The sequence below is a fragment of the Neophocaena asiaeorientalis genome, unplaced genomic scaffold (assembly GCF_003031525.2).
Source record: "Neophocaena asiaeorientalis asiaeorientalis breed wild unplaced genomic scaffold, Neophocaena_asiaeorientalis_V1.1 scaffold54, whole genome shotgun sequence".
Classification (NCBI taxonomy): Eukaryota; Metazoa; Chordata; class Mammalia; order Artiodactyla; family Phocoenidae; genus Neophocaena; species Neophocaena asiaeorientalis.
The window spans coordinates 3,969,814-3,997,057 of record NW_020174938.1 but is presented as its reverse complement, the minus strand read 5'-3'; the positions used below and the strand labels follow the sequence as shown (position 1 = coordinate 3,997,057).

The 27,244-nt window shown below is 50.6% G+C and overlaps 1 protein-coding gene across 2 annotated transcripts; it reads right to left on the bottom strand.

Annotated features, from left to right (window-relative positions):
* Positions 1–84: 84 nt before the first annotated feature.
* PKM (pyruvate kinase M1/2) lies at positions 85–26,634 on the bottom strand. Of its 2 annotated transcripts, none has more exons than XM_024761712.1 (11): positions 26,413–26,634; positions 14,660–14,841; positions 13,996–14,087; positions 10,788–10,919; positions 10,131–10,317; positions 9,127–9,397; positions 7,708–7,858; positions 7,293–7,445; positions 3,484–3,650; positions 1,556–1,737; positions 85–839 (listed from the first exon to the last, which is right to left on the bottom strand). In XM_024761712.1, exons 2-11 carry the CDS (start codon positions 14,811–14,813, stop codon positions 733–735), a joined length of 1,596 nt encoding a protein of 531 aa, XP_024617480.1. In that variant the 5' UTR covers positions 14,814–14,841; positions 26,413–26,634; the 3' UTR covers positions 85–732. The 2 variants fall into 2 exon arrangements, with proteins under 2 accessions (XP_024617480.1, XP_024617481.1); XM_024761713.1 differs by lacking the exon at positions 3,484–3,650 and adding an exon at positions 4,033–4,199 and having other exon boundaries at positions 26,413–26,561.
* Positions 26,635–27,244: the final 610 nt, after the last annotated feature.

Below are 27,244 nucleotides of genomic sequence, written 5' to 3'. Positions count from 1 at the left end.
GAGCCACAGGGCTCTTGCCATTTTCACCCTACTCGGAGGGCAGGGTTCAACCACCGGCCCCCCCATCAGAAAAGAGAGGAAACAGGTGCTTCAGCTGTTGTTTATTGACATACAGGTAGGCTCTATAGCAACAGGCCTGGAGGCGGCTGCAGTAGTGAGGGAAATGGAAGGTGGAGGGTGGAGTGCTTGTCTGCAGCAACAGTCGAGTGGAGTGAAGGAACAGAAGTGCACAGTGCACAAGGTGGGAGTGAGGGAGGCTGAGGGGGCTGGAGAATCAAGTAAGGGCCAGGGCCAGAGTCTGCTTAAACTGGAACCTCTGCCCTATTCCCTAAGGCCCCTACTCTTAGCCGACTATCTCCTGATCCCACGCCAGGGCTGGGAGTTCTCTGGGTATCCATTTTCTACAGGAACTGAATCGAGTACACAAAGGAAGAGAAGCAGGAGCTGTTGCCCTCTATGTGAAGCTCTGGGGCCTCCAGTCCTGCCTGCACCCCTCCTTCGTCCCTTGATTGGATGGGGCCACATGACGGGTGGCCCAGCTCTGAACTACCCCACCCAAGCAGGGTCTTAAAAACAGCCGTGTTTCACAGAGGCATTAATCTTCTTCCCTGGCGTCCCAGCCCACCAGTGCCACACCACAGCCCCAAGTGAGCACTACAAGCATTGCTGGCCTAATGGATGGGTTGGGGAAGGGGGATGGGACAGGGGCTGGAGGAGGGGCTCCGGGGCCCATCACGGCACAGGAACTACACGCATGGTGTTGGTGAAGCCAGAACCAGGGCGCCACCCGGTCAGCACAATGACGACATCTCCCTTCTTGAAGAAGCCTCGGGCCTTGCCTGGAGGAAGAGAAGAGGGGCTGGTGAGTGAAGAATCAAGCGAAGAAGGTATGCACCTGGGAGACTGCCCCACAGTCGGAAGAAGCTAAGCAGGGCTGACGGGCCTTTACTCCCTTACACCACAAGGTGGCGCTAGCCTCACAGCCCAGGCAAAGGGGATGAGGGAAGCCTTGATATATCCGTATGGCTCAGATGGCAGAGTTGGCAGGGACCTTTAGACATCATTCATTTTCTACTCTAGAGGGTGGAGAGCCCAGCCCAAGGTAACAGCTAGCTGCTTCCTCTCATCACATGATATCCTACTCTTATACTGGGACAAAGACCATATGAATACATAATTTGTACATGTGCTGGCTCCAAGTGTAGGAGCTCTGGCTAATTTTATGAAAAACCTCAATGATGAGCAGATGCCAAAGAATGGACAACCCCGATTATCGAGGATCCTTTGCTTTGGATCCTAGACTGGAAGAGAGTGAGGAGAGAACCTGGGGTGCTCAGCTCCACAACTCAAAGGCCCCTCTTCCCTCCTGGGCTCAGCCCAGGACTCCAGGGAATGGGATGAAGGATTCAGAGAACATTCCCAGTGAGGACAGCTAGGGCTCTTGCACCCAAAGGCCAACATGTTCCCCTTTCTATAGGGTCTCAGAGAGACCAGTGGCTCAGGCACCTTCTCTTCTCCACCCCTCCACCTCTAGCCCTTGCTCCCAGCCACGCACCAACATTCATGGCCAAGTTCACCCGGAGGTCCACGTCCTCAGCCCAGGCCTCCTGCACTGGGTCCTTACACACCACAGGGAAGATGCCGCGGTACAGGTGGGCCTGGCGAGCTGTCTGGTGATTCCGGGTCACAGCAATGATGGGGGCCCGGGGGCGATATCTGGACACCTGGTGTGCAGACCTGAGATGGGGGACAGGCAGACAAGACTGTTAAACAGTGTCCCAGGAAGCTCCTCAGGGCCTTCAGCAACAACTCACCCTCTAATCCAACTCCCTATGCCAGCCTGAGGCTCTCTGGCCATTTCAACATCTGCTGCCAAGACTGGGGTGGCTCATCATCCTGTATCTTACACAGCACATAATTCTTCTTCATAGCTATGCTACCCATCTGCCCTACCCCGCTCCCAACAGGCCAGGGCCCCAGGGTCATGCCGACCCAGCAAGGTCAGTTTCCCCCACTTACCCCACATGGCCCGTACTTGGCAGCAGCTACAAGCCAAGCAACATGGGAATAGCACCTGACTCTTGACATTTGCAAGAAAACAGGAGCAGAGCCCACCAGTCCCCCTTGGAATCTACAACGCAAGTCTTCCCTATTGCTGTGCCCTCTCCTGACTCCACGTAACCCCCTGGGTCCCTGAAACAGTCCCACCAACTGGGCTGTAGAGCCCCACAGTCAAACCTGAGTATCTAAGTGAGGCTTAGAAATACAGGTGGCTACCCAGGAGGCAAGACCAGGGGATGGGAGTGTCAGTGGGGGAGGCTCTGCCTGTGAAGGCCTCTGGAGGGGAGGGGACCCCTGTACAGCCCCAGCGCCAGGTGCTTCCTTCAGCACTGACACTGTACACGTGTGGCTGCAGATGTGCCTCGGGAGGTGGAGGGGCCTGCAGGGGGAACTGGGGCCTGGAAGGCAAGCTGTGAGGACTACTCAACAGGTGTCAGGGAAACTTAAGCCATGTCACAGCAGAGGGCGCCCTGCGTTAAGGCCTGGCCTCCATACAAGGCTTTCAGAGGGCAGCAAGCGCTAAAGCCAGGACTCACTGAGAGTGAAATCCCAGAAGCCTGGAGTTAAAAATAGCCAAGGAGCAAAGGCTGGACTTTTTCACAAAGGTCAACCCAAATGGTGGGAGCTTTTCATCCTGAGCCCTCTGCTGAGGGAATCTGCACACATCGTGTGTCCTAGTCCTAAAGGCAGTCCCACCTGCTGCTCCTTGGTGCGTGGGGCTGCCTGTCTGCTCCTCTCCACCCGCCTCCTCCAGGAAACCCTAGCTGCCCTGTGGAGGAGGAGCACACCCCAGACCCAGGGAGGGAAGCACAACAGCCTAGTGATCTGGAAGGGACCCCGAGCCTGAGGCCGAGCAGAGGCCTCAGCCTGGATGCACGGCCCAAGTGCCAGCAACACACCACGCTGACCTTTCCTGGGCAGCACCCACTTGCCTTTGGGACTCAAAGACCGATGGGATGGGTGCACCAACCAAATAGCATGTCAGCAAACAGCACTAATTTTCCACACTGAACTTTTTAAAGAGCACACAGCAACTAGAATAAGCAAAACTGGTTACCCTTTACTTTTTGAGAAAAACAGCTTTTAAATATCAACCATTTGTCATCAGTCTGTCTGTCTATGTAATTAAGTCTCTAGTTCATCGTGAGGGTATAAACTTGCTTTGGACCCAAATGGTCTGACACGCCTATGAGTGCTGCCTGGGATCCTGTCCTTCAGGCCCAGGGCAGGGGTTCTGCTCGCTCCCAGAGCCTGGCCACGGGGCCAGGGGAGCTCTGTCCCTGCAGGGTCCCGGGCACAGGCTGAGGGGGTCTTACCTTGGCTTGGTGCCATCTGAGCACTGTTTAGTGCACTGCTCCCAGGACCCCCAAGGAAAGGTGCTGCCGAGCTGGGCGTTCCCAGGGAGCCGCTGCCACCTCCTACCTGCCAGACTTGGTGAGGACGATTATGGCCCCACTGCAGCACTTGAAGGACGCCTCCACGGCACCCACGGCGGCGGCTTCGGTGGGGTCACTGGTAATGGGCGACAGGCGGCGGAGTTCCTCAAATAATTGCAAATGGTAGATGGCAGCCTCTGCCTCACGGGCAATCTAGGGAGGGTCAACACCGGTCCAGAGGGACGAGAGGGGGACAGAGCTTTGTCAGAGCCGTGTCACACGGGAGAGGGAGGGGAAGAGTCGCACAGACAGCTGGTGAGGAGCATGTCCCTGGGTGCAGAGGCCAAGAAGAGCCCAATCACTGGAGGCTCTGAGCTAAGCGAGATCCAGACTCGCAGGAACCAGCCCTTCACCAGGCGCCTGTGACGTCGCTGTGCCTGCCGAGCTGAAGGACCCTGCAGTCCTGGCCTGCCCTGACTCCCTGGCTAGCTTCCTGCAGGTGAGAGGAGAGGTCCTGAGTGCGGGCCCCAGGTGCAGGGCTGGGCCCTGGCTGTCTTCTAGAATAGCTGGAAGTTACCTGCCCTCAGGGCCCTACCTGCCAGACTCCGTCAGAACTATCAAAGCTGCCGCTAAACACTTATAAGAAGCCTCCACGCTGCCCATGGCCATGGCTTCCATGAGGTCTGTGGAGCGACTTGAGGCTCGCGCAAGTTCTTCAAACAGCTTGAGGTGGAACATGGCTGCCTCAGCCTCACGAGCTATCTGTAAGGTTTAGGGGGAGGGGAGGCAAGGAAGAGGGGAAGGTACCTTAGGTTAATTGGCTAAGTCTGTCCTTCAGGCAGATGCGAAGAGGCAGGGTGATGAAGGCCCGCTTAGGGATGTGTGGAGGATTTCAAACATCAACTGCTACTGCTTCCCCTCCAACCGAGGGGAAATTGATTCTTCCGTTCTGGAAGGATCTATTGATCTTGGAAGGACTTTCTGATTGGCGGTGGAGGTGGAGGGAGATAATATGGTGGCAGGCTCTAGTGCCTGGGCATGGAAACATGCAGAGGCTGGGCCCCCGGGGCTCCCGGGCCTACACAGCTCCCTGGCAGGACTTGACCACGCTGCCTCATGAACACAGCTCACAGGAAGGAACAGGCCTCCCTCCTCACATGGCTGTCTGGTGGTTACTACCAGGCTTCATGCCTGGCCTCCATGCACACATGGAGTGCTTGCTTGGCTTCGGACACAGGGATGCTACCAGCCTGTCCAATGGCATGCCGTGCAAGCACACTGAGCAGTGCTGGAAAACTGAGGTCAGACAAAGCCAACGTCACGCGGCTTGACCGCGTTCTAAGCAGGCAGGTGGAAAATTGGCGAGCTTTGCCGTCAGGAGGAGTAGCCATGTGAAGAGAAAGGTGCCTGTGAAAACACGCAGGTAAGTTTAACAAGACATTTAATTAAATCAAATGATTAAAACACCCATGAGAAAGCCACTGAGTTATTTACAGACCACCTGGCTCAGATAACACCAAGAATTAGGAAGAAAATTTAAGCTTTAGAGGGTTATAATGCAATTACCAGCGTCTTAGAGAATGATGGGTGAGGGAAGAATCAGTAATACCACCTCATTAATTTGACAGGATAAGAAGATGAGTGACAGAATTTGCTAGGTTAACGGTTTTCTTCCTGCAAGAATGGAATGCATGCAGCCCAGAAGGACAGGAAACATGAACAGGAAGGAGAACCATACCTGGTACTGCCTAGCCCTTAGTTAAGGGACATCAACTGCATCAGTGAGATAAAGGAGAAAGCAGTGGACAGGTAAGAGGGGAAGCTGTTGGCCAGTGTTAACTGGTGACATGGACAGGAGAGGCCTGTACCAACTGGCCCAGACCCCATAACTTATCTCCTGAGCAGTGCCATGCAATCCCAGTCTTGCAGTTCTAAGGTGTCTGTCTGTTCAAAGGAAAGATTGGGGTATGGAAAAACAGACATGGGTTCAGAGCCCAGAGTCTGGTTCTTTGAAAGTGACCCCAGCACAGGCCCCATATGGATACCTGTCTTGATCTCCTGCTAGACCAAGTACCATGTTGCAGGAGAGAACATTAGCTTCAGAGTCAGCAGATCTGGGTCCAAACTCAAGCTGTATTACCATGTACCCTCATCTATAAAATGGGGTGACATCTATCTCACTGAGGTTATGGAGATTACGTCAATCTACACAAGGACTTAACAGACATTTAATAATAGTAGTGAAATTTAACACTAAGGCTATAATTAAATATATCCCATCTAATTCATTTCATAAATAAGGCCTTGAGAGGTTAAATTTGGTACAGACATGAAAGTCCCTACAGTCTATGTGGTTTCATGGTTCCATAAATCAGGTCAAGGTCACTCTCGCACCTCGGAGACAATGGGGCCACACAACTAAGCAAGGCAGTTATAGAGAAGGGATGATGTGTGGAGACCCATAAACACAATGGCAGCCACTCTAGAGGGGAGAGGTTCAAGGTCCACTGTCCCCCAGGAGAGAGGAAGCACTCACCACTGGGGCAGTTGTGAGAATGACCATGAGCCCATAGTGCATGAGCATCTGTGACAGCAATCATGTCACACACACAGGGTGGCATATCAGCCAGGAAACACAGCTGTGCCAGGGACAGGGATTGGTCTCTACCAATTTCATTACGGGCAAATCCACCCAGGGTGCCAAGGACAGACCAGAAAACATCAGTAGTCAAGATGTCTTGTTTTATGCCTGAAAAAGTATTTAATATAACTCTCATGTCTTCTCTGGAAGTCATCTAAGCCTAATAATCACATAGAAAATGAAGGAGGAAAGGACGATTATCTAGTCCAGACGTTCTTTTTGGGGGATTGTTTTAAATTTGCGGGAATGCAGGGGAGGGGGTGTCACACAAAGGGCTTGGGGTCCTTTGTTGGCTGGAAAGCGAATAGGAAGGTTAAAGAAACACTGTTTCAGGGTAGGAGGCAAGTTCACTGAGCTATACATTATCAACAGCGACCTAGGGCTGTTGTGAAAGTTCATTTGCAACACTCGTTTTCCCAGGCCTGATGACCCATCCTGTGTTAACTCTTCAGTAAGCTCTAGAGCAGGAGCAGCCAGGCTGTGGGACATGGCAGAGCGGGAGACCCTTGAAAAGCTAGCTCCCACAGGAGAAAGAGGAGTGGCCTCCAGGGCTCCTCCAGATGCTCTCACCCCAGGGCCAGGCGGGATCAGCCAGCCTTCCACCTGTTTCTATTTGTGGGCCTGCCACCCATCACTTAAACCCCACTTTTTAGTCTAGGGCGAGTGCAACAGCTCAGCAAAGCAGGCTCTGCTGCAGGCACCATGCAAGGCCAGCCTGCAGCCAAGTCAGTGCAGGCAACAGCCTCCAGTGCAGGCCCAGAGGCCCCCGTCGGGGAGGCACCTGGCTGGGGACAGGTGGGGAATCAAAATGGAAGCCAGACAGGACAGCTGCGAGCAGGAGCTCTTGGCCTTTCCCAGAACAGGGCAGAGGTACTCAGGTCCTCTAGGCTGTCCAGAGGAAGAGGTACAGATATCCCAGTACTTGAGCCAAGGGAAGGCTTCACAGTCCTGCAGACAGGGGTGAACTGTGCTATGGCTGATGAAGGTGGCCGCCTCCAGAACAGAAGGAACTAGGAGACGGGTGTGGGCAGGAAGGCAGAACAGAAAAAAAACAAGACACCTCCACGCCCCCAGCACACACCTCCTCATTCTGCTTGTAACTTGGAGGATAATAAAAGATCGTGGGCGCAGAAGCCTAAAAGGTGTCGCTCTGTGCCAGAGTTCACCTCCATCCCAGCCCCAGCCAGGGCAATGGGCGGGCCCCGAGAACTCACCAGGTGTTGCATGCGCACAGCTTCCAGCGGGTAGTCCCCTTTGGCCGTCTCTCCAGACAGCATGATGCAGTCGGCTCCATCCAGGACTGCATTGGCCACGTCACTGCCCTCAGCCCGAGTGGGGCGAGGCTTCTTGATCATGCTCTCCAGCATCTGGGAGGGGATGGGATATTCGTGAGACGTGGCCTGGGCTGTCTTCAGACACAAACTGACCCCCTGGATCGTGTGTATGTGCACAGAGTACAGCTCCGTGTAGGTGCATGGGGGCAGGGGAGGGGTGGTGGGATAGGGGGGAGGATACGTGTGTGTGTGTCTGTCTGTCTGTCTGTAACATGGGGCAGGGTCCATGCGAAGAGACCGGGTAGCCTCCAAAGCTTTCCTGTGCAAGGATGCAAACTCGGGAAGAGGCACATACCTGCGTGGCACAGATGACAGGCTTCCCAGCTCGGTTGCACCGCCCAATCACCATCTTCTGAGCAAGGAAGACCTTCTCTGCAGGAATCTCAATGCCTAGATCACCACGCGCCACCATGATCCCATCACTGGCTTCCAGGATCTCATCAAACCTGACAGGGAAGTTGGAAAGAGAGAGAGGTTATATGGAACAGAGGCCACAAGTAAGGTGACGCAAAGGAAGTTTTCCTGGATTTCTCTGACTTAGCCGTCCTTGCACCAGGACAACTACCCACGACATCATGATGGATGCATGGAGGTGGTGGGGTGTTTCAGCTACTCCAGTCCCCCAAAGGGGGCCAACAGTTCTGCTTGTTGGGCTTCTTTGGCACCAGTATGGACACATCACTGGGGGAAAGGGGAGGGGACGAGGTCTCCTCCAAAGTCCTATGGACTCATTTCCTCTCCATCTGCATCTTATGAGGCCCCTCTTAAGGTGTCTCTCTACCATCTTCATTCCAGTTGGCACTTCCAGGGCAGAAAGGGAACCCAAGGCGGCTGACTGCTCCTGACACAAAGGTCCGTGGCCTCTCCCAGCCAAGGACACTTGAGGGCTGCTCCTTCAGGGGGCCCCCTCCAACTTGCTGAAAGCATGAGAATATGGCTTTGCCTGGCCTGGAGCCAAGGTCAGCAAGCACCCATGGCTTATCAGGATGGCACAGGGAGGACCCCAAATTTCCCGGTACAAAGGACATCGACACAAAGCTAAGGATGGAAAGGTCACAACAGGATGACTGCTCCCCCCACTCTTCCCAAGCACACACCTAATCCCCACAAGTAGGTGTGGGGTGTCAGCAGTGCTGGGTTCTAGTAGGGAAACAAAGAGGAACAGATGTCACCCAGCTGGCCTTACTCATATGGCCCTATCTGGTAAGCACTAGGGAGGTGGTGGACCTGCGCTGGGACAATGTGCCCCTGGAAGAGGACGGCATGCTTTCCCCTCAGAAGCAGATACCATGCCAGAGCTGGCCCGATCACCAAGCCGGCTGCTTTCTAAGGCAAGACAAGGAGGCCACACACGTCAGTGTCAACACCAGGCCCTGAGGCTTCCACAGGGCTCCCAAGGGAGGGAGTCCCTTCCTGAGAGCCTGCTGTCTTCCCCCTTGGTGGTCCACAATTCCAGCAAACACAGGCAGTGTCAGGAGCACAGCACAATGGCTCCTGAGCCTGGGAGCAGTGACCCTGTCCTCTCCAATGCTGGTCCCTGGGCTCATGGAACAACGTCAAGATGCTGGCACCCCAATCACCTGGGAAGTTTTTTTTCCTTGAAATACCAATGCCTTCCACTCCCCCTCGTAGGATATTCTGATTCACAGGATATATCATACTCTTCAGAGCTGGGCTGGGGCTGAAGGGGGCAGGGACAGTCGGGTGCACTTACCTCCGAACTCCCTCGTGATTCTCGATTTTGCTGATTATCTTGATATTCTTTCCTTTCTCTCCCAGGACCTTCCTGACTGCATGGACATCAGACGCCTTGCGGATGAAAGACGCGAACACCATATCCACATCCTGCTCTACCCCAAACTTCAGATCCTGGATGTCCTTTTCTGAGACGGCAGGCAGGTCCACAGCAGCCCCGGGTAGGTTCACACCCTTCTTGCTGCCCAAGGAGCCACCGTTCTCCACCTCCGTCACCAGGAAGTCAGGACCTGTGTGAAATGGAGTAAGTACGAGAGGCAGAGCCACAGGGGCAAAAGCGTCCTCACCAGGAAGCAGGCTCTCCCCAGTACAGAGAACTGGGAAATAGCACATGGTGGGTGCTGGAGCCACACTGCCAGGGTTCACATCCCAACTCCACTAACTGTGTAACCGTGGGCAAGTCAATTAACCGCTCTGTGCCTCAGGTAAATAGGGATAATAATATCTACTCCTAAGATGGTTTTAAAATTCAAACAAATTATCATGTAAGATGCTCAGAATAGTGCCTGGCACTTAAATGTTAGCTCTCATTCCCAGGCACACTGGAGTCTTCTATGTATCCTACTGAGGGGATGCAGGAGGGAAGCAGAAAGCCTACAGTAGTGAGAATGAGTAAAAAAGAAATCTCGGGAATTCTCTGGCAGTCCAGTGGTTAGGACTCCACGCTTTCACGGCAGACAGCCCAGGTTCGATCCCTGGTTGGGGAACTAAGATCCCACAAGCTGCACCGCAAAGCCAAAAAAAAAAAAGAAAGAAAAAAAGAAACCTTCTCATCTCCTCCCCAAGAGCTCAATTAAGTTGGAGTGAAATCTGTTTTTGAGGCTAGGAGTTTATTATAAAAGGAATTTCTGAGAATACAGAGACCCAATCTCACTGCCAGCCAAATAAGCTATCTTCTGCCAGAGAAACTTAAGAGACGGGAGCTGGTTTTAGACAATTAGACCCTAACTCCCGCGTACGTACCTTTCTGCTTCACCTGCAGAGAAATAAGGCCGTCATCCACGTAGATCTTGCTGCCCACATCCACCACCTTGCAGATGTTCTTGTAGTCCAGCCACAGAGTGTTCTCGTCACACTTTTCCATGTAGGCGTTATCCAGGGTGATCTTGAGTGTAGCTCCCTTCTTCAGCTCCACCTCGGCGGTGCCGCTCTACAGACAAGACAGTAAACCACAAGTCCAAAGAAGCCAGGCCCTCCTAGCGGGAGAAGACAAGCCCTTTCCTCTAGGGAACAAGGAGGAAATCTCAGCTGCAAATAACAATAAAGCCTTTTCCTTTGGAAAGAAATAATCAGACTGTCTAACTTAGTATATTTCAAGGAAATAACCCAAGAGAAACCTAGAATATTTTAGTTATACTATTTAATGATAGGGGAAAAGAGACAAAGAAATTGCTCCCCCAAGTTAGAGAGACTTGGAAGTAAGTTTGGAGTGTAAAAGAGGTTCCTTTCTAGTATTGTTTCTTAGCGAAGTAGATGAAATCAAGACCTCTTACAGTGACGGATAAAACTCTCATTTATAGACCTAAACTCTGAGAAACGTGGCTTCTGGCCGGGACAGACTGCTGAGGATGTCTCTGGGGTCCCCTGCGCCTTCCTCCAGCTTCTCCCCAGGATACTCACGCCTTTGATGAGCCCGGTTCGGATCTCGGGTCCTTTAGTGTCCAGAGCCACAGCCACCGGCCGGTAGAGAATAGGGTCGGAAGCAAAGCTTTCCGTGGCTTCACGCACGTTCTTGATGGTCTCTCTGTGGTACTGGGGGGAAGGAGGGGTGATGATAAGCGTCCTCCCACACACTAAGATCTAGGACCGGCACTGAAGCTGATCACTCAGGAAAGAGCTGTGGGTGTTCTAGACCTCTGCCTCCAGCGTATACCCTCACGCTGCCCACTCCCCGAGCATCCTCTACCGGCTTATGTCAACCTCCTTGGCCTCTACCCACTTGTACCACAGCCCTTACTCACTCTAAGGGCAAATCTTAGGAACTTCGGAATATTTACATTTTGGTGGCAAGACATGTCAACAGAAAAGAGGCTTGTCTCCTTTCTCCCCTTCTAGGATTCATCAAATGCCCTCAGCAAATAAAGCAGATGACTGGGGTAAAAAACCTAGGACTTGTATCTGGATAATACTGATCCGGCCATCACTGTCAGACTGATAGATTTGGTAATTTTGAGCTTTTCCTCTACTGATTACAACTGCAATTCAAACTCAGTTATTTATTTAAGCTAACGGTGGCCCAAGCTAAATAACTCACTGCTAAGGTCATGCAGGCCTGGTTCTGACAATCACTTCCTGCAGTCTGATTAGAAACGGAAGTGGAACAGGGAGAGGTGGGAATATGCCTTTCTCTGAACTAATTGACCTTTGCCATTTCTCACTTGCAACAAATCCTGGCTTCAATCTCGCCTCTGAAGCCCTTTCTCTTTTTCCATTTGCCATTCCTGTTTGACTAAAAAGGGACTCAGAGCCAAGACGTCAAAAGTTCTTCGTGCTATCAATATGGCATTGCTAGTAACAGAGGCTCCCAACTCAGCACTTTGTGGGCCTCGTCCTTCAATCACCTCTGTCCAGGAGAGCAGCACCTGACAACAGGAGGTGGGAAGGGATGGGTAAACTTGTTTCATCCATCAACGCTGTCCTTGTGGAAGGTTCTAAGTGTATGTTGCTTAAAAGGCAGTATTTCGGGCTTCCCTGGTGGCGCAGTGGTTGAGAGTCCGCCTGCCGATTCAGGGCACACGGGTTCGTGCCCCGGTCCAGGAAGATCCCACATGCCGCGGAGCGGCTGGGCCCATGAGCCATGGCCGCTAAGCCTGTGCTCCGCAACGGGAGAGGCCACAACAGTGAGAGACCCGCGTACCGCAAAAAAAAAAGGCAGCATTTCTGGCCAACATGGCATTATAGAACCACATTCAGTAAGAACACATCTTGCCCAAGAGAACTGCCAAAAGTGGGGGCTAGAGACACTGTGGCAAAGCTGTCAAAAGATCAGATGCAACAACAACAAAACCAAAAGATCAGATGCAGACGTGTGGATGTGGATGTCCCTCTGTCAGAGTGAGGGAGAAAAAGCAATTCCAACGCTCTGCTTAGAAGAGTATTTAAAATTGTCAAGAGCTGGTAAAGCATGTCCCAGCCACTCATCAAACTAAGACTGTTACATCATATAATTAACATTAGAACAATTTCAGATCAGTTTCCAAAACCCTGATCCCAGAGACCACACAGTTTTTTCCTGGTCAAAAACCTCAAATTAAACCCACAAGATGGACTTGGGTGTTTTGTTTTGTTTTTTAATCCCAACTCTAATCTGGGAAGACAAGTTAAAGCACAGATAATCTCCAAATGCCTCTTGTAGTTTAAAAAAAAACAAAATTTCTGAGTTAGCCCCGCTCCCGCAGGGGCAGATACCACTCGCCCTTGCCATTTCAGAGCTGTGTGGTATTATTTTACTGGATGGAAGAGGCCATAAAGCCTAGTTAAAGGTCAACTTCTTAAAATCTATTTCTGCTACTCCCCCTGCACACAGGAGACCCTGGCACAGGCCAGCAGTAGGGATCAGTTGTGAACTGACGTTCAGTGATGTCTTTAGTTCTCTCTTCGGACTAAGCTAACACTTGCAGGAATGCCTAGCGACTCCTGCCGAGGACGCCCTGCCTTTGGAAAATTACAGAATGTCATCCATGGATGTCTTAACCTGCCCAGGGTGCCTGCTGAGCCCAGTTCATCTAAACTTGGTCAGGCCCTCATGATATTTGGAGGCCGGATACCTGCCAGGCCATAAACTGTTTATGGAACATGGGTTAGAAAACCTACAATGAAGATTCTCATGTTTCCAGAAAGGAGGGATTCACCTCTTAGACTGCACTTCCTGAGGCTTTATTTTTAGCTGAAACTGAACACCAACTTCCAAATGCCAGAGGGCAACCCCTCACCTCCTGACCTTACAGGGTAGCATTTTCTTTATCCTGAACAGGAAATACAGAGGTCAAGAGGAGGGAAAGTTTACCTCACCCATTCCTCCTCTGTTAATACCAGGATGAAATCCCATGGCCTGTGGTTGAACCTGAAGGTTAGGCACTGTCCCTCAGGCAGGTCCCACACACCTCAAAATGAGTTTGTTCTGATCTTGGGAACAGAAGCACGAATGGAGCACTTCCCAATAGCTGCCACCTAGTCCCTGGGTAAGGTCCAACGAGTCAGGTCAGCTCATCAACAGCCCCAGCACTAAGACACTCCTACCGGACTGTTGGGGAAGTATGCTGACTTTATTTTATTTTAATGTACCAAAATCCCTGGGAAGGGACAGGCTGGGAACACAATGCTGATTAGGTAGGTATTACATGCCAGACAGTGTTAGTGCATTAGACCCAGTCTTCACTTGCAATAATGGAAACCCTTCTCCTGGACCTGCCCAGTTTATCTTGGGTCTAAACTAGGCCAGAATAACCTGCAGGGTAACTTACTGGTTCGTCACTGCAGTTATGAGCTGTTACAGAAACCCTGGGGCAGGAGTGTCAAGCTCCATGGGTTAGAGGAGTTTCCAGGAGAACCCTTGCACACTTTCCTTGGTGAGGGCTAATGGAGCACAGGTGTTGGGGAGAACCAGGGCCAATTACAAAGTAGGTCTTCTTTGCTTGAGGAGACCTGGCCACTTGAGATGGCAGGAGACGGGGAAAAGGAAGTAGGGATGGGCTGGTGAAGACAATCTTCCCGTTGGCTGTAAAACCCACACTTTCTTGCCCAGTCCACCCTGGCTAAATGAACACGAAATCCCCACCCCATTTCCTACAAGCTGCCCCAGTGGCCAAACTACCCAGCCGAGGCACACCTCATGAGTTCCATGAGAAAAGTTCAAACGAGCCACGTTCATTCCAGACTTAATCATCTCCTTCAGCATCTCCACTGATCGGGAAGCTGGGCCTAGTTTTAAAAAAAAAAAAAAGTTTTAAAGTCATTAAGTGTTAATTATCCAAAGGAGGAATAACACTAAGTTTGCTTCAATTTAAAGAACTCTTGATAATTTTTCCCCCAAATAATTCAAAATTCTTTAAAAAACATACACATGACTATTACTGTGCTAGCCTACTTTCTTGATTTAGAAGGACATCTCCCATTTCCTTCAAATTCTACAGGCTCCATCTAATTAGGAAAGCCTAGGCAAGTCTTGGCCAGCCCTCTATGCTCTCCCTGAAACCCAGACAGATGTCCAACTACAGAATTCTGGTTGTACAGAGCATGTCAAAAAGATCCTTCCCTAGGTCTCTGAGATGCTCTGCTAAGGAAGATACCCTCTAAATTTTACCTTTAGCAGAATGCAGAAAGCATAAGAATTCTTTATTGCAAACTCCTCTGACCAGTTCTCATAAGAATCTCTGTAGCATCTTGCTCAGTACCCAGGTCTGCCACATTTATTTAGTCTTTTCAGGAGAGGAAAGGTCACTGTCTCAGGAAGCCCATGTTTCAGGGGGAGGGGGCACCCCCCCTCCACTCACCAATGGTGCAGATGATGCCGGTGTTCCGGGCCGTGATGGGCGGCGAGTCAATGTCCAGGCGGCACATGTGCTCCAGGAATGTGTCAGCCATGGCCGCGTGCAGCTGCTGGGTCTGAATGAAGGCAGTCCCGGCATCACTATGGGTCTTCGACATGGCTTCTGAGGTCTTGGGTCCAGGGGAGCTGAAGAGAGAGTAATCAGTGTGAGAAGCCTGAGGCGGCTATAATATACAGCTTGGCACAGGAAGCTGTTTCCTGCTTACACATTAACTCAACAAGCACACTTTGTTCAGAAGCCACAAGAAGCCCCGCCATGCTCTGGCTGTGTGGGTGCTCCTCAAGTCAGGCCACGGGCTCACGTTATTGTGAGCAAGTGGAAAAGACCTCAAAGAACAAGTTAAAACCACATACCCAACACGTGTACGGCCCAGGCATCCACTGTAAGCACACCTGCCTTACACTGGGCTAATATCTACCTCAACAACTTCCCTGCTAATCCTATAAAAATAACATCATTTTACATGCACTGCAGGAGCTTCCTCTAAAGGAAGTTGCAACCAATCTTCCAGGGATATAAAAACTCACCCCTAGTTTAGTACCTTGGTGAATCTAGATCTTTATATGAAAAGCTGTCTCAAAGCTACAAACATCTGCTATGGGGAGGGGCACCCACACTGCCTCTTAACAATCCCCACCCAAACCCAAAGTGACTCTCCTGGTCATAGAGACAACCACTATCCAGGCAGTCCTCCTAGTTCTAACCCACAGGACAACGTAAGTCCATTACTCAATTCATCCTAGGCTGGAGAGTAGGTCCCAGCCCACTGACAAGCAATAAAAACCAGTCCCTGGACAGGAAGCAAAGTTCAACCAGAACCCTGAATGCAAAATCTTTCATCCCAGGAATCTGTACCTAAAAATTACATATGGTACTTTTGGTCAGAAGGACTTTAGGACATGCAAAGCAATTTGCATCAAACCAAGGATAACCATAATGGTACCAGTCTGGCTCTAAAATTATTACAATTACATTAACAGGAGAGTTGCACTATGAAGAAATTAATGCTTGTCAAATCCTTCCCCCAGCTGATCTTCTAATGCACCACCCAATTCCCTTTCTAAGACTGACAAGTACACCACCCGCAGTGACAAAGACCATCGGTTCCAGGTAATTAATCAGCCCAGGTCACAATCCTGACCACGGGCACAACTGCCCCCGACCTTTGCTTTTCTTCATTACTGACTTTACAACTAAACTCACTCAGCCGGTTAGTTAGCTGATTACAGACAGAGACTTGAGAAGCTTCCAAGCAGTGTTTCAAGAACCATCAGGGAAGGATGTGAGCCAGAAGCCTGACATGCCTATCAGAATGCCATTCCTTTCCTCAAGTTTTCAGACCAAGGGTTATTCCTTCTCAAATCCTTCGCCTAAGTGCTTCAGCCCAGGCTCAGGAACAAGCCCTTCTTTCGCCTTGTCCCACCGCCTCCTAAATCTCAGGGCTCCAAATCAAGGCACCCCATACATGTAACCCTTACTCTGTCTCCTCCTCCATCCCCGACTCTGTGGCCTCTCTGCGGGGCTCAAACAAAGCATGCATCTAAACCCATCTCTGCCACCCTCGAGAAGTCCAGAAAAGCCCAAGAAGCTTTGCGACCAGTTGTGAGTGAATTTCCTGTAAGCTATTGAAAACTGATGGCTACAAGTCCCCAGCTACAGAAACTAAATATTTAAAAACGAGAAAATAAGATACCAGCTAACTATTCCACATGGCATATATTACTGTTCCTCTCAGTATGTGTTTCCTAACTCCCTACAACATACCAGGTACCAAAATGAAAACATCCTCTCCTCCGTGACCTATTTGGTTTTGTATCCCTTAGCACCAAGTACTTGGGGTTATTCCAGTTGTTTACTGAATGATGCTTCAGAGTATCTTAATGCCTCTTTGTCAAAATCAAAGTTATACCTATGTCCCTTTCCCCACAAAATCCGAGGAATTTTTGAATTCCTGACAACACGGCCTGGGCAACCAGGGTCCCTTTACCTGCACTCACGGTTGAAGTAGGGTGTATATCGCTCCAGAGCACCTGGGCTTAGGTGAGTCTGGCTGTTAAAGGAACATTATTGAAGAGATGGTGCCTGGTGGCACACCAAGGCAACTGGAACACACAGGCCTTGCTGTGGCCTCCAGGCAAAGGGAGTCATCCAGTGCGAGGACTGTACTGTGATCTCAATGAGTGGGTTGAAGTGACTAACCCGACTCTTCTTAAAAATCATCAGTTGCGGGCTTCCCTGGTGGCGCAGTGGTTGAGAGTCCGCCTGCCGATGCAGGGGATGAGGGTTCGCGCCCCGGTGTGGGAAGCTCCCACATGCCGTGGAGCGGCTGGGCCCGTGAGCCATGGCTGCTGAGCCTGCGCGTCGGGAGCCTGTGCTCCGCAACGGGAGAGGCCACAACAGTGAGAGGCCCGCGTACCGCAAAAAAAAAAAAAAAAAAAAAAAAAATCATCAGTTGGGGCTTCCCTGGTGGCGCAGTGGTTGAGAGTCCGCCTGCCGATGCAGGGGATGAGGGTTCGCGCCCCGGTGTGGGAAGCTCCCACATGCCGTGGAGCGGCTGGGCCCGTGAGCCATGGCTGCTGAGCCTGCGCGTCGGGAGCCTGTGCTCCGCAACGGGAGAGGCCACAACAGTGAGAGGCCCGCGTACCGCAAAAAAAAAAAATCATCAATTGGATCTTCTCCAGACCTGAGACATTAGGGTCTCCTTGCAAAGATCCGGCTGGGGCCACTGATTATCGTGTTCTCTGGGCTTGGGCTTCCAGTGACATAATGCTCTTTTTTTGGCTCAGGGTGGCTCCTTGGTCCCACCTGCAAAGACTGCTCGGAGCTGAGAAAGGCTTGCCCTGCAGAACTGTACAAGGATTAAGGTAAAAGCTGAGTGCACCTAAAGCTCTTTGGGGTAATGGAGAAATTACCTTAAGAACCAGGTATCCAGGTAGTAGTAGGTAGTAGCTGTTCCTAGAGATTCATGTTATAAGTGAAAACACAGAAGCCACCCAAGAAAATACCAAGAAACTGGTAACAGAAAATTCGCAGGTAAGACAGTTCTTAATGGCTCCTTTGCGATGCTTTATCCCCTCCTCTAACATCCCAAAGATTGCCTTCCTTTAAAGTCTCTTTAAACCTTGGTTTACTAACATTTCACTATTCTATACAAGAACCTGGTCCCTCTCCCTTTTCTTTGTCGGGGGGGGCGGGGGGGGCGCAGGAAGGGGCAATAAATTAAACATACATAACAGGACTGGAAGGATATCTAACAAAATATTATCAACATGTTATCTGGGTGGTAGGATTACAGCAAATTGCAAATTTCTTTCTTCTCCTTACTAAAAAATTTACTGATACTAAACACTTTCATAATAAGAAAAATTACAAATGTACCTCTTCTGAACATGATATATTTAAAAGCATCCTGGTAAAAGTGTTGGAATTAAAACAAATGTGAAGCTCCCCGTTCCATTATTCAACTGCTGCTCTAGGCACTTCAGGAATAAACACAGTAGAGGTGGGATAATGCATCTTAGGCCCTAGATCACAAATGCACTGCAGGATAGTTTCACTGACCTAAGAAGGTCAACCTTGGGAATTCCCTGGTGGTCCAGTGGTTACAACTTGGCACTTTCACTGCTGGGCCTGGGTTCAATCCCTGGTTGGGGAACTAAGATCCTGCAAGCCACACAGCACAGCCAAAAAAAAAAAAAAAAGTCAACCTTGATCTATTCAGAATCTCAAAGTGCAAAAAAAAAAAACAAGGTTAATATGGTCCATAGGACTACTCTGTGCCAAAAAACCTGTTAGTCACATGCCCAAATCCAACAAAATTCTTTTCTTGTTTAGTCTGTCCTCAAGCATCAGAGCAAAATCTTTGTGACAAGGATATTCTGGTACAGAAGGGCTGCCTCAAGGACAGGAGATGCTATTAGCAGATACAATTATACTGGGGTCAAACACTAACCCTATTTCACCATCTCAAATTAAATCTGAGGGCTTCCCTGGTGGCGTAGTGGTTGAGAATCTGCCTGACAATTCAGGGGACAAAGGTTCGAGCCTGGTCTGGGAGGATCCCATGTGCCGCGGAGCAACTAGGCCCGTGAGCCACAACTACTGAGGCTGCGCGTCTGGAGCCTGTGCTCTGCAACAAGAGAGGCCGCAATAGTGAGAGGCCCGCGCACCGCGATGAAGAGTGGCCCCCGCGTGCCGCAACTGGAGAAAGCCCTTGCACAGAAACGAAGATCCAACATAACCATAAATAAATAAATATTAAAAAAAAAAAATCTGAGGTCTGCAAGCTCTGATCTTTTGCTTACCCAGGTTACTAGGTACAAAAATAACAAGTGAAATTTTGTTTGAGTGCATTTGCACACCAGCAATCCAAAAGAGCTGGCTTGTCAGCAAGTCCATATTCCTACAAGATCTCACCACGTCCTTAAAGCCCTCTACCAAACTAGGGACTTCATGTCTCATGCCCAGGTCACCAACTAGTTTTCTATCCCCTCAGGCTCTGCCCCGGAGCCTCCCTTGCAGGGAGGGTCAGGGCTCTCCTGCCCAATGAGCCTCTTCTCCGGAGCACAAGCTGCCCATCCTACCTAAAACACACTCTGGACTCTCCCCCAGCCCCTGGACAGCAGCCTCAGCGGTGGTTTCTCAGGGCGGGCCTCTGGGAAGAGCTGCCCTCCCTCCAGCTGGCTGTCTGCACGGTGCCTGCCAGCAGACGCGGCCAGCTCATGCCAGTCTGACTCACTACAGCACCCTCCTCTGCAGGAGGCACAGACATGCAGAGGCAACCTCCAGCCAGCCGTGGGAGCCCAGCATAGCCACTGATGGCAGCAAATGCTGTGCCCAGGTATGGGAGCCTTATTCTTGAGCCTGAGCTCCTGCTGTAGGACCTTCCTCAGAGCCATTTCTCCTCTGTGAGAAACGAGACATCAGAGGCCTTATTGTGTGTGGGCAGAAAGGACGGAGCAGGCACAGTCACAGCTCAGCCCCAGGGGGCCCTACTCCCACCTTGCCTTTCTCAAGTGGCTCCTGGCTCTTTAAAGCTATAGTTCTGTTTATGCCAGACACAATTCTTTGGTCACTCTTCAGAAACCTGAGGGTGAAAATCATAGAAGAAAAAATACCCAGCACCACTTAGTGTCAGTACTGTTGGCAGGTTGCCCTGGGAAAGAATCATGCTTCACTCCACCAATTCTAGCTTTCACAAAAGCCCACATCATTCTGCCCTAGTAAACCAGCCTGACCTATGAGCCCGCATCTGCATAAAATCTTTATTTAACCAGCCAGGGCTCCCTGCACCAATTTTTGCTCTGATGCCAATCTCACCATACAGACTAACTCAATAATGATGGCACCTGGTACCTATGATTGTGTTTCTCGCTCTGACATCCATTTGCTACCTGCACCTCTTAAGTCTACAAGCCAGCATGAAGGTCTGATTCCCAAATCTTCAGAACACCAACATCCGTTAGAAAGTTTGCATCACAATGTGTTGGACAAGGCATTCAGGCCAGCCTGCTCTCTAGGAGCTCTGTTCCTAGATGATGGAGCAGAAAAATGTAATTCCCAAGACTGGCCCTAATCTGACTATGGTAACAAGAAGATCAAAATGGGTGCTGGGCCAGCCACAGAACCTAATAAGGTCTGAAGTGAATGGCTGTTCATCCTCATATACAGTTAGAGTAATGACAACAGTGTATTTGCATATGGAGTGGGGCGAGGACAAGCAGTTTTTAGCTAAGAGATGGGAGTTATATTAAGTCCATTCTACCCTCAGAAGGCCCAATAACAGAAAGCAAAGTCTGGTGTCACCAGGTTACACAAAACAAAATGAACCCACCTGTAGGTTCAAGTAAAATTCCCTTCTCTTTTATTCAGGGCTAGAACTAAGTGACAAACATTATAAGCAGGAGCCCAAGGTCCTATTTCAAATCCGAGTGTGCAATAGGGCACAAAAGCTGATATTAAATGAGCCTACCCCGCAAAAGGACCACTCAACTCCAGGGCAGGAAGTCCCGACAGAGAATCCACTACCATCTCAGATGCCGAGGATTTGATCACAGATGCTCAGAGAATAGAACTGGTTCAGTCTGAAGGAGGAAGTTTAGATGAACCTTTAGCTGTGTTGTGTTCCTTACTAGGCTTAAAATTATGAGGCAATGCCTCAGGGCACGATATTTACACTCTGGAAGCAGCAAGGAACCTGGGACACAGATTTAGGGCCTTTGCAAGCCAGGTACAACACCAGGATGGGTGACGGCCTCAGCAAAGGGAGGCACTGGCTCAGCATTTAAAGGAAGAGCTGCCCTGTATCACAGCTGCAGGGAGAAGAAGGGGGGAGTGAAAGGAGGAAGGGCAGTGCCAGCTCTCCCAGAGCACTGACCTAGTTAGTATACCTGGTCTTCCTGCAGTAACCATCATAGGTTTGCTATTTTATTTTGTTTTGAACTAAAGAAAGAAATATTAACATCTGTATTTTTACCACCCAGAACTGACCATTAATATTTATCCAGGGAATTCCCTGGCAGTCCAGTGGTTAGCACTCTGCACTTTCACTGCCAAGGGCTTGGGTTCAATCCTTAGTTGGGGAACTAAGACCCCGCAAGCTGTGCGGTGCAGGCAAACAAGCTGTGAAGTGCAGGCAAACAAGCTGTGAAGTGCAGCCAAAAGTTAAAAAAATAAATCCAGATTTTCTTTAGACCTAAAACAAAAATTTATCATTATATACAGGTCCATTCCTAGGTCCCTCCAACCCTTCCACATCCCATCATGAACTTTGATACCCAACCAGTGTCATGAATTTTGTATCCTTCTAGTTCATTTAAGGGTGTCTGTATCTATACTGAACCCTATGATATTGCTGTCTTCTAAAGTACCCTAAGTAATATACTGTAAGGCATCATCAAACAACTTGCTTTTCCAGCACATTTAAGATCTATCTAGTTGGTACACAGATCTAGTTAATTCATTTGAACTGCTATACTAGTCCAGTGCATAACTAGACCATTTATGTATTCCCTTACTGGCTGGTCATTTCCCCATTAAACCAAATTCTTCCTCATTAATCAATACTTATAACAACTCTCCTAGGACATGTCTCCTTGTGCAGGTGTGAGCTTCTATAACCAGAGATCAATTCCTGGGCCACAGGGTATGTTTATTTTCTATTTTACTAAATAGTGCTGAATTGCTCTCCAAAGTGGTTATATCTACTTACAACCAACCAGTAAAGTGATTTCTTGCCTTCCCACACATTTGTCAACACTTGATACTGTCAGACTCTTAAAATGTTTGCCCATCTGATGGGTGACATTTGTTAATCTGCTCTCTAATGTAATAACAAAAGAGAGATATCAGGTATCAGGATAGTTTTGTTTACCAAGTCTTCATTTCCCTGCCTCAACTAGATCAAAACTCCAGCACTCCTCCAAAATATGTACGACTTTGTCTCATATACCATGACTGACTCAGCTGACTGAGTAATTATTTTGCACTCATCACCTGAGATAGGACAGATACCAGTTGTCTAAAGTTAAATAAATGTTATCTGTTGGTTGATTAAATGTTTGGAAGGGCTGGGACTCCTTTCAGAGAATGTTTTTTTTTCTTAAACTGCATCAGCTGAGCTGGTCCATACTCTGAAATGCTATAACCAGCAACCTCTGCCCTATCATATCTCGTCTTGGCATCTCCTCCACTAAAGCCCTTATCTGACCTCCAAACACAGCTTGCTGGCGTCAGGAAAGAGAGGCTTACAGTTCCCCAGGAGTTTTGCCTATAGAAAGAACTGGGAGAGGTGAGTCGCAGAGGCCACCAGAAGTACTGCAGGCTGGCTCTCCCTCCTACGTGCAGACCAGCACAAACCAATGAAGGAAAAACGGCTGCAAGGGCGGGGCTGCACCACTTGGTGGCCCTGCCAACCTCCCCTCCTAAGAAGAGCAGTAATAGCAGGAGGACAAAAGGTAGAGCAGAGGCTGCCTGACCACCCAGGCTGGCTCACCTTCCCAAAACAGCTTCTTTAACAAAGCCCCAAATAATCAGCCTATTCATTTATCTAGTCTAAGTAAGGATGGCTTGTGGTTAAAGAAGAAGAAGAAGAAAAAAGAATGGTCTTCATTTTGTTCTATTCCTATTTGTATCAGAATTGATGCTTAAAGTGATGACTCAAGGTCCTATAAGACCATTCACGAAATAAATCACATATTTCACAAGATCCTCAACAGGGTTGCAAGAAAACTCTGCTCCCATGGACAACTCAGTCTTGCGGTGTACCAGTTAACTGGGGTTTGACTGTGGATAGTTTGAATGATTCAGAAATAAAGATAATGTCAAATGAGTCATCTCCCCCTACCTTCACCTCAGTCTTAGCTCTTATCCAAAATAACACACCCTGGCGTGCCTTCATGAAAGCTGAAGAAAAATAAAAAACCCTGTAGTGCAAGTTTGTAATCAAGAGTTGCATTTTTTTTCTACCTTCCTGCTCTCAACCATTTCCTTATTTCTTCCACTGCCTCGACATTAATAAACAGCTTTAAGAAATAAAATGGCTTTTCCTGTGACCCCACATTAATGTCACAATACTCAAAGCACAGAAGCACCTCCCGTAAGGTGCTAGCTCTGTCTGGAGTAACAGCTACCAAACTTGCCAAATCACTGGGGCTGCAATTCTTAAAGACCCAATAATGCTCTTGGCTAAACTGTGAATTCAACACTAAAATTATTTACTTCTAATGCAGTGCTTAAAGTGAGAGCAGCTGCCCTAGACAGAAGACTAATGTCCATATACTTAGGCTCAAGTCCAGTAACTCAGAAATGAGTTCAAGGACATTCTTTAAGTCATCATTATTCATGTCCACTACAACCCGTATTCCCAAAATGGTTGCCATGCCCACTGCACGAGGCTCAGAAATATAGGTGTGCAGACTGTTATCACCTGGGCATGAGGCTCTGCCATGCTGCACCTAAGCGCAGTACAGAGAGCCTGGGGACCTCCACCAACCATCTGTCACTTAGTTGAGACACTTTTAACTGGGGGAAATGCATGCTTCATTATTTGACTCACTGAAAGGGGAGAGGGGACTTTTTAAGCCGGCAAAGACCACAATGCAGTTTCCCCACTCACCCAATGAAGAGAGTTCTCTTAAAAGCAGATAAATTCAAAGGTTGAGTCCTCTTCCTCAAAGCCTCCCCCACCTACACACACAGACCTGGTGATGGGTTACATATTCTTCCCCTCAGAACAGCCCACTGCATTCCCAACAGCATCCTCAGGCAACCTGAGGGCAAATTATTTGCTAACAATGCTGCAGAGTCCTGACCTAGGCCCTCCTCTCTACCCCAGGGAGTGGCCACACCCTCATTACGGCCAACAAGGAGCTACTGTCCTTTGCCTCTAATCCTAACCTCACACTTAACCAGCCGGCTGAGCAAATCCCAGAACCCTACCAAGAGTGGGTGGGAATGGAACAGGTGAAGATTTCAGTCTTGGGGTTCCAAGTTTGTTTCTACTCTTGTAGCCAAACACCAAAGGCTGCAAATTATCCCCCCTCCTGCCTTCCTTTGTCTAGAGGACCAAAGAGCCCCTGTTAGCAAGTGGAGAGTTGAAGAGTAACATTATTAGTTACTCTGTAAACACTGTACCAGGACCTTGGAGGGGACTGGTTTCCAGGAGATGTCTGCTATTTAGAGAGCCTGATTCCCAAAGATTAACTATGAGTATGTGGTTTGGAGATGGCAGACAGAAGAGGAGCCCTTGCACTCAATTACGATTTAAGTAATTGCGCTCAGTGACCAAAAGAATACATTTGGAGGCATCTCACCTGAGATTAGACACTGCACTGAGTATTCAACATATATCCATGTAGGTGTGTATATATCAACCAATCCTTTCAACAATCAAGAGGAAAAATGTTACAAGTTACACATGGGAAACAGATCCAGAGGCTGAACTCCCACCGTTACTCATGTCAGTATGTCAATGAGTTAAACCTGACCTAGAAAAAGCCTGTTTCCGACTTCCCAATGCCTCTGTCAATCATGCCCGGACCTCAACTATCAGGCCGATTTGTGCAGAGGAGGATCAGTGTCCTGGGCTTCAAGGACACAGATAAGAAGCCAAGGGACGCCTTTCCATTACTGGGTCTTTAAATAACCTTCAGACTGGAAGGTGCTTTCCTGCTTCTTCAAACCCAGTGTGAGGCCTCCTCCCCTCAACCCCCAGCAGGAAGTGTGTACTTTCCTCACAGCACTTACCACTGATAACTTTCATGTTCTTTCCCTAATTAGACGGTGAGTTCCGTGGGCTATAACCATTTTAGCCATCCTGGTGTCCACGCCGCTCCCCAAAACAGCTCTTTACACACGAGTTTTTATTGAGTGAATGCAGGCACGTGGCACACAAGCTCTTGACGTTTTTCTACTCTCCCCATAACCTGCTCCCACCCCAACCCGTGGCCTCTGCGCTCTACAATCAGCCGCATCTGTTAAGTAACATGAAGCAGAGGCGGGGAGCCAGGTGAGTGGCTCGAACGCAAGGAGGCCTCTGAGTAGCATGCGGAGGCTTGTCGGGCCAGAGATGGTGCTTGGCCGGTAACGGGCCCGAAGGTCAGTGGTCCGCGATCCCGCGGGGCGGGGCTCTGCAGGGCGGGTGCCGGGCCGCTACGTGCAGCCCCGCCTTGGCGGGATGGAGCCCAGTAACCTCCTAGGAGCAAGAGCAGCCCTGCGGCCGCCCCATCGTATTCAAGGCGGCACAAAACAGGAACGCGCCACCACAGGGCAGCCACCCTTTCTTCCTCGGCAGCGGGGAAGACCAAGAGTTACGTAACCCTCTAGCTGCGCCCCGGGCCGCCGCTGCATCTCCCCGCCGCACGCGAGCCAGCCCGCCCATCCGCAGACCACTGCACTTCGGGCGGTGACGCCGGGACGCGGGCCCGGGGCTGCAGGAGAGCCCGAGACTGGGGAACTCTGATGGAGAAGGGGACAGGACTGAGATGGGAGACCGAGGGGCGGGGGGGCGGGAGAGCAGGCGGACGTGACCAGAACAGAGGGGGAGGGGCGAGGACGCGGGTGGCGAGAAGGAGGCTGCAAAGAAGAGGGATGCGGTGGAGCGAACGTGACTAGAGAGGAGGGGGAGGGGCGGGAGCCAGGGCATGAATGGGGGTAGGTACGAGGAGGGGACAGAATCCGAATGGAGGAGGGACGGGGGAGCGAAGCTAAAGAAGGAGTTTCAAGGAGAGGTTACAAAGAAAGCATCAGAATGAGGGGGACACGGACAGAATGAAGACGAGAAGCGAGTATTAAGGGTGAAGGGGAGGAGACGAGCGTGGTGGGGGGGGGAGACTGAGGGAGAAAAGGATCAGATTAGGAGAGAATAAGGGGAGGAAGACGAGGATGGGACCAGACAGAAGAGGGAAATAAAGAGAGGGGAGGATGGGACCAGACTGGGGGTGGGGGAAGGTTAGGGACTGGGACAGAAATGGGGCTGGCTGACCCATCTGCCTTCGGAAGAAGCAGGAGCTGGGGGCTCTGAAGAGGAGGCCCTAGGCGCGAGCACCCTTTCTCGTCTCTTCAGACCCCAACCGGGTGAATCCAAGATGCCACGGATCCTGCGCCACACTGAGTGCGCAGGCGGGCCAGGATTCCGCACTGGCAGGGGCGACGGAGCCCCGGTGGGGACGGATGGCCCAATCTCTCCCCAAGCTCACCTCCGACGTCGTCCGGCTCGGGATGCGCTGCTACCACTGGGAGGTCTGAAGGCTCGCAGCGCGTCGCTCCAGTGCGGGGATCAGCTATCTCAGCCTCAAGGTTATCCCAGCTAAAGGGCCGCCGCAATCCCTCCGCCGCCCCGCCCCCCACCCAATCCTGGTTCCCAGCTCGCGGGGCCCCGCCCCTCTGCGTCCTCGCCGGGTACAGTCACCTTCAGCAGGAGTGCTGAGGGGGCGGAACGGGCGGGCAGGTTGCCGTTTAGAGGCGGACTACATTCCGTGGCGGAAGGACATGTTACATAAAGGTCGCAGCACTGACGTGCTCAGCGCCCAATGGGGAAGCGTCGAGGCAGCAGGACCCGCCCCCGGAGCTCCGGGGATCTTACCCACCCCACCCCCCGGTCCCCCGGCGCCCGGTCCACCTGTTGCCGCCAATTTGGAAAGCTGGACCAGGGCTCTTCTCTTGACCGTTGGCCCAGGCCGCCCCAGCTGAGCTGCCCTGGCCTATCCAGATGATACCTAGATTTATGGGTCCCCAGGCAGCATTCCCCCAGCCCTGCCCTGCGACTCCCCGCCTCCCCCCGCCCGGGTGCCCGCTCCACTGCACACCCCGGAGACTGAGCCGAACCCGAGGTTCGCGAGCCTGAGATGGGATCAGAGGTGGGGAAGGTGGAGACTCGTGGGATGGTTGGAGGTTTGGGCCGTCTTCGGAGGGGCTCCGACACTGGAACGGGGGTAGGGAGAACCAGGGAGGGCGGAGTGTGCATGGAGCGGGAGCACGAGGCCCTTTTGTTCTTGGGGCTAGAACAAAGAAGGAAGTTGGGACCATGTG

Coding starts and splice junctions, on each gene's coding strand:
- PKM (XM_024761712.1), bottom strand. CDS start 14,813: ATGTCGAAGACCCATAGTGATGCCGGGACTGCCTTCATTCAGACCCAG. Junction 14,088..14,659: donor CGGCATCATCTGCACCATTG/GTGAGTGGAGGG, acceptor TTTTAAAACTAG/GCCCAGCTTCCCGATCAGTG. Junction 1,738..3,483: donor GTCCTCACCAAGTCTGGCAG/GTAGGAGGTGGC, acceptor CCCCCATCTCAG/GTCTGCACACCAGGTGTCCA.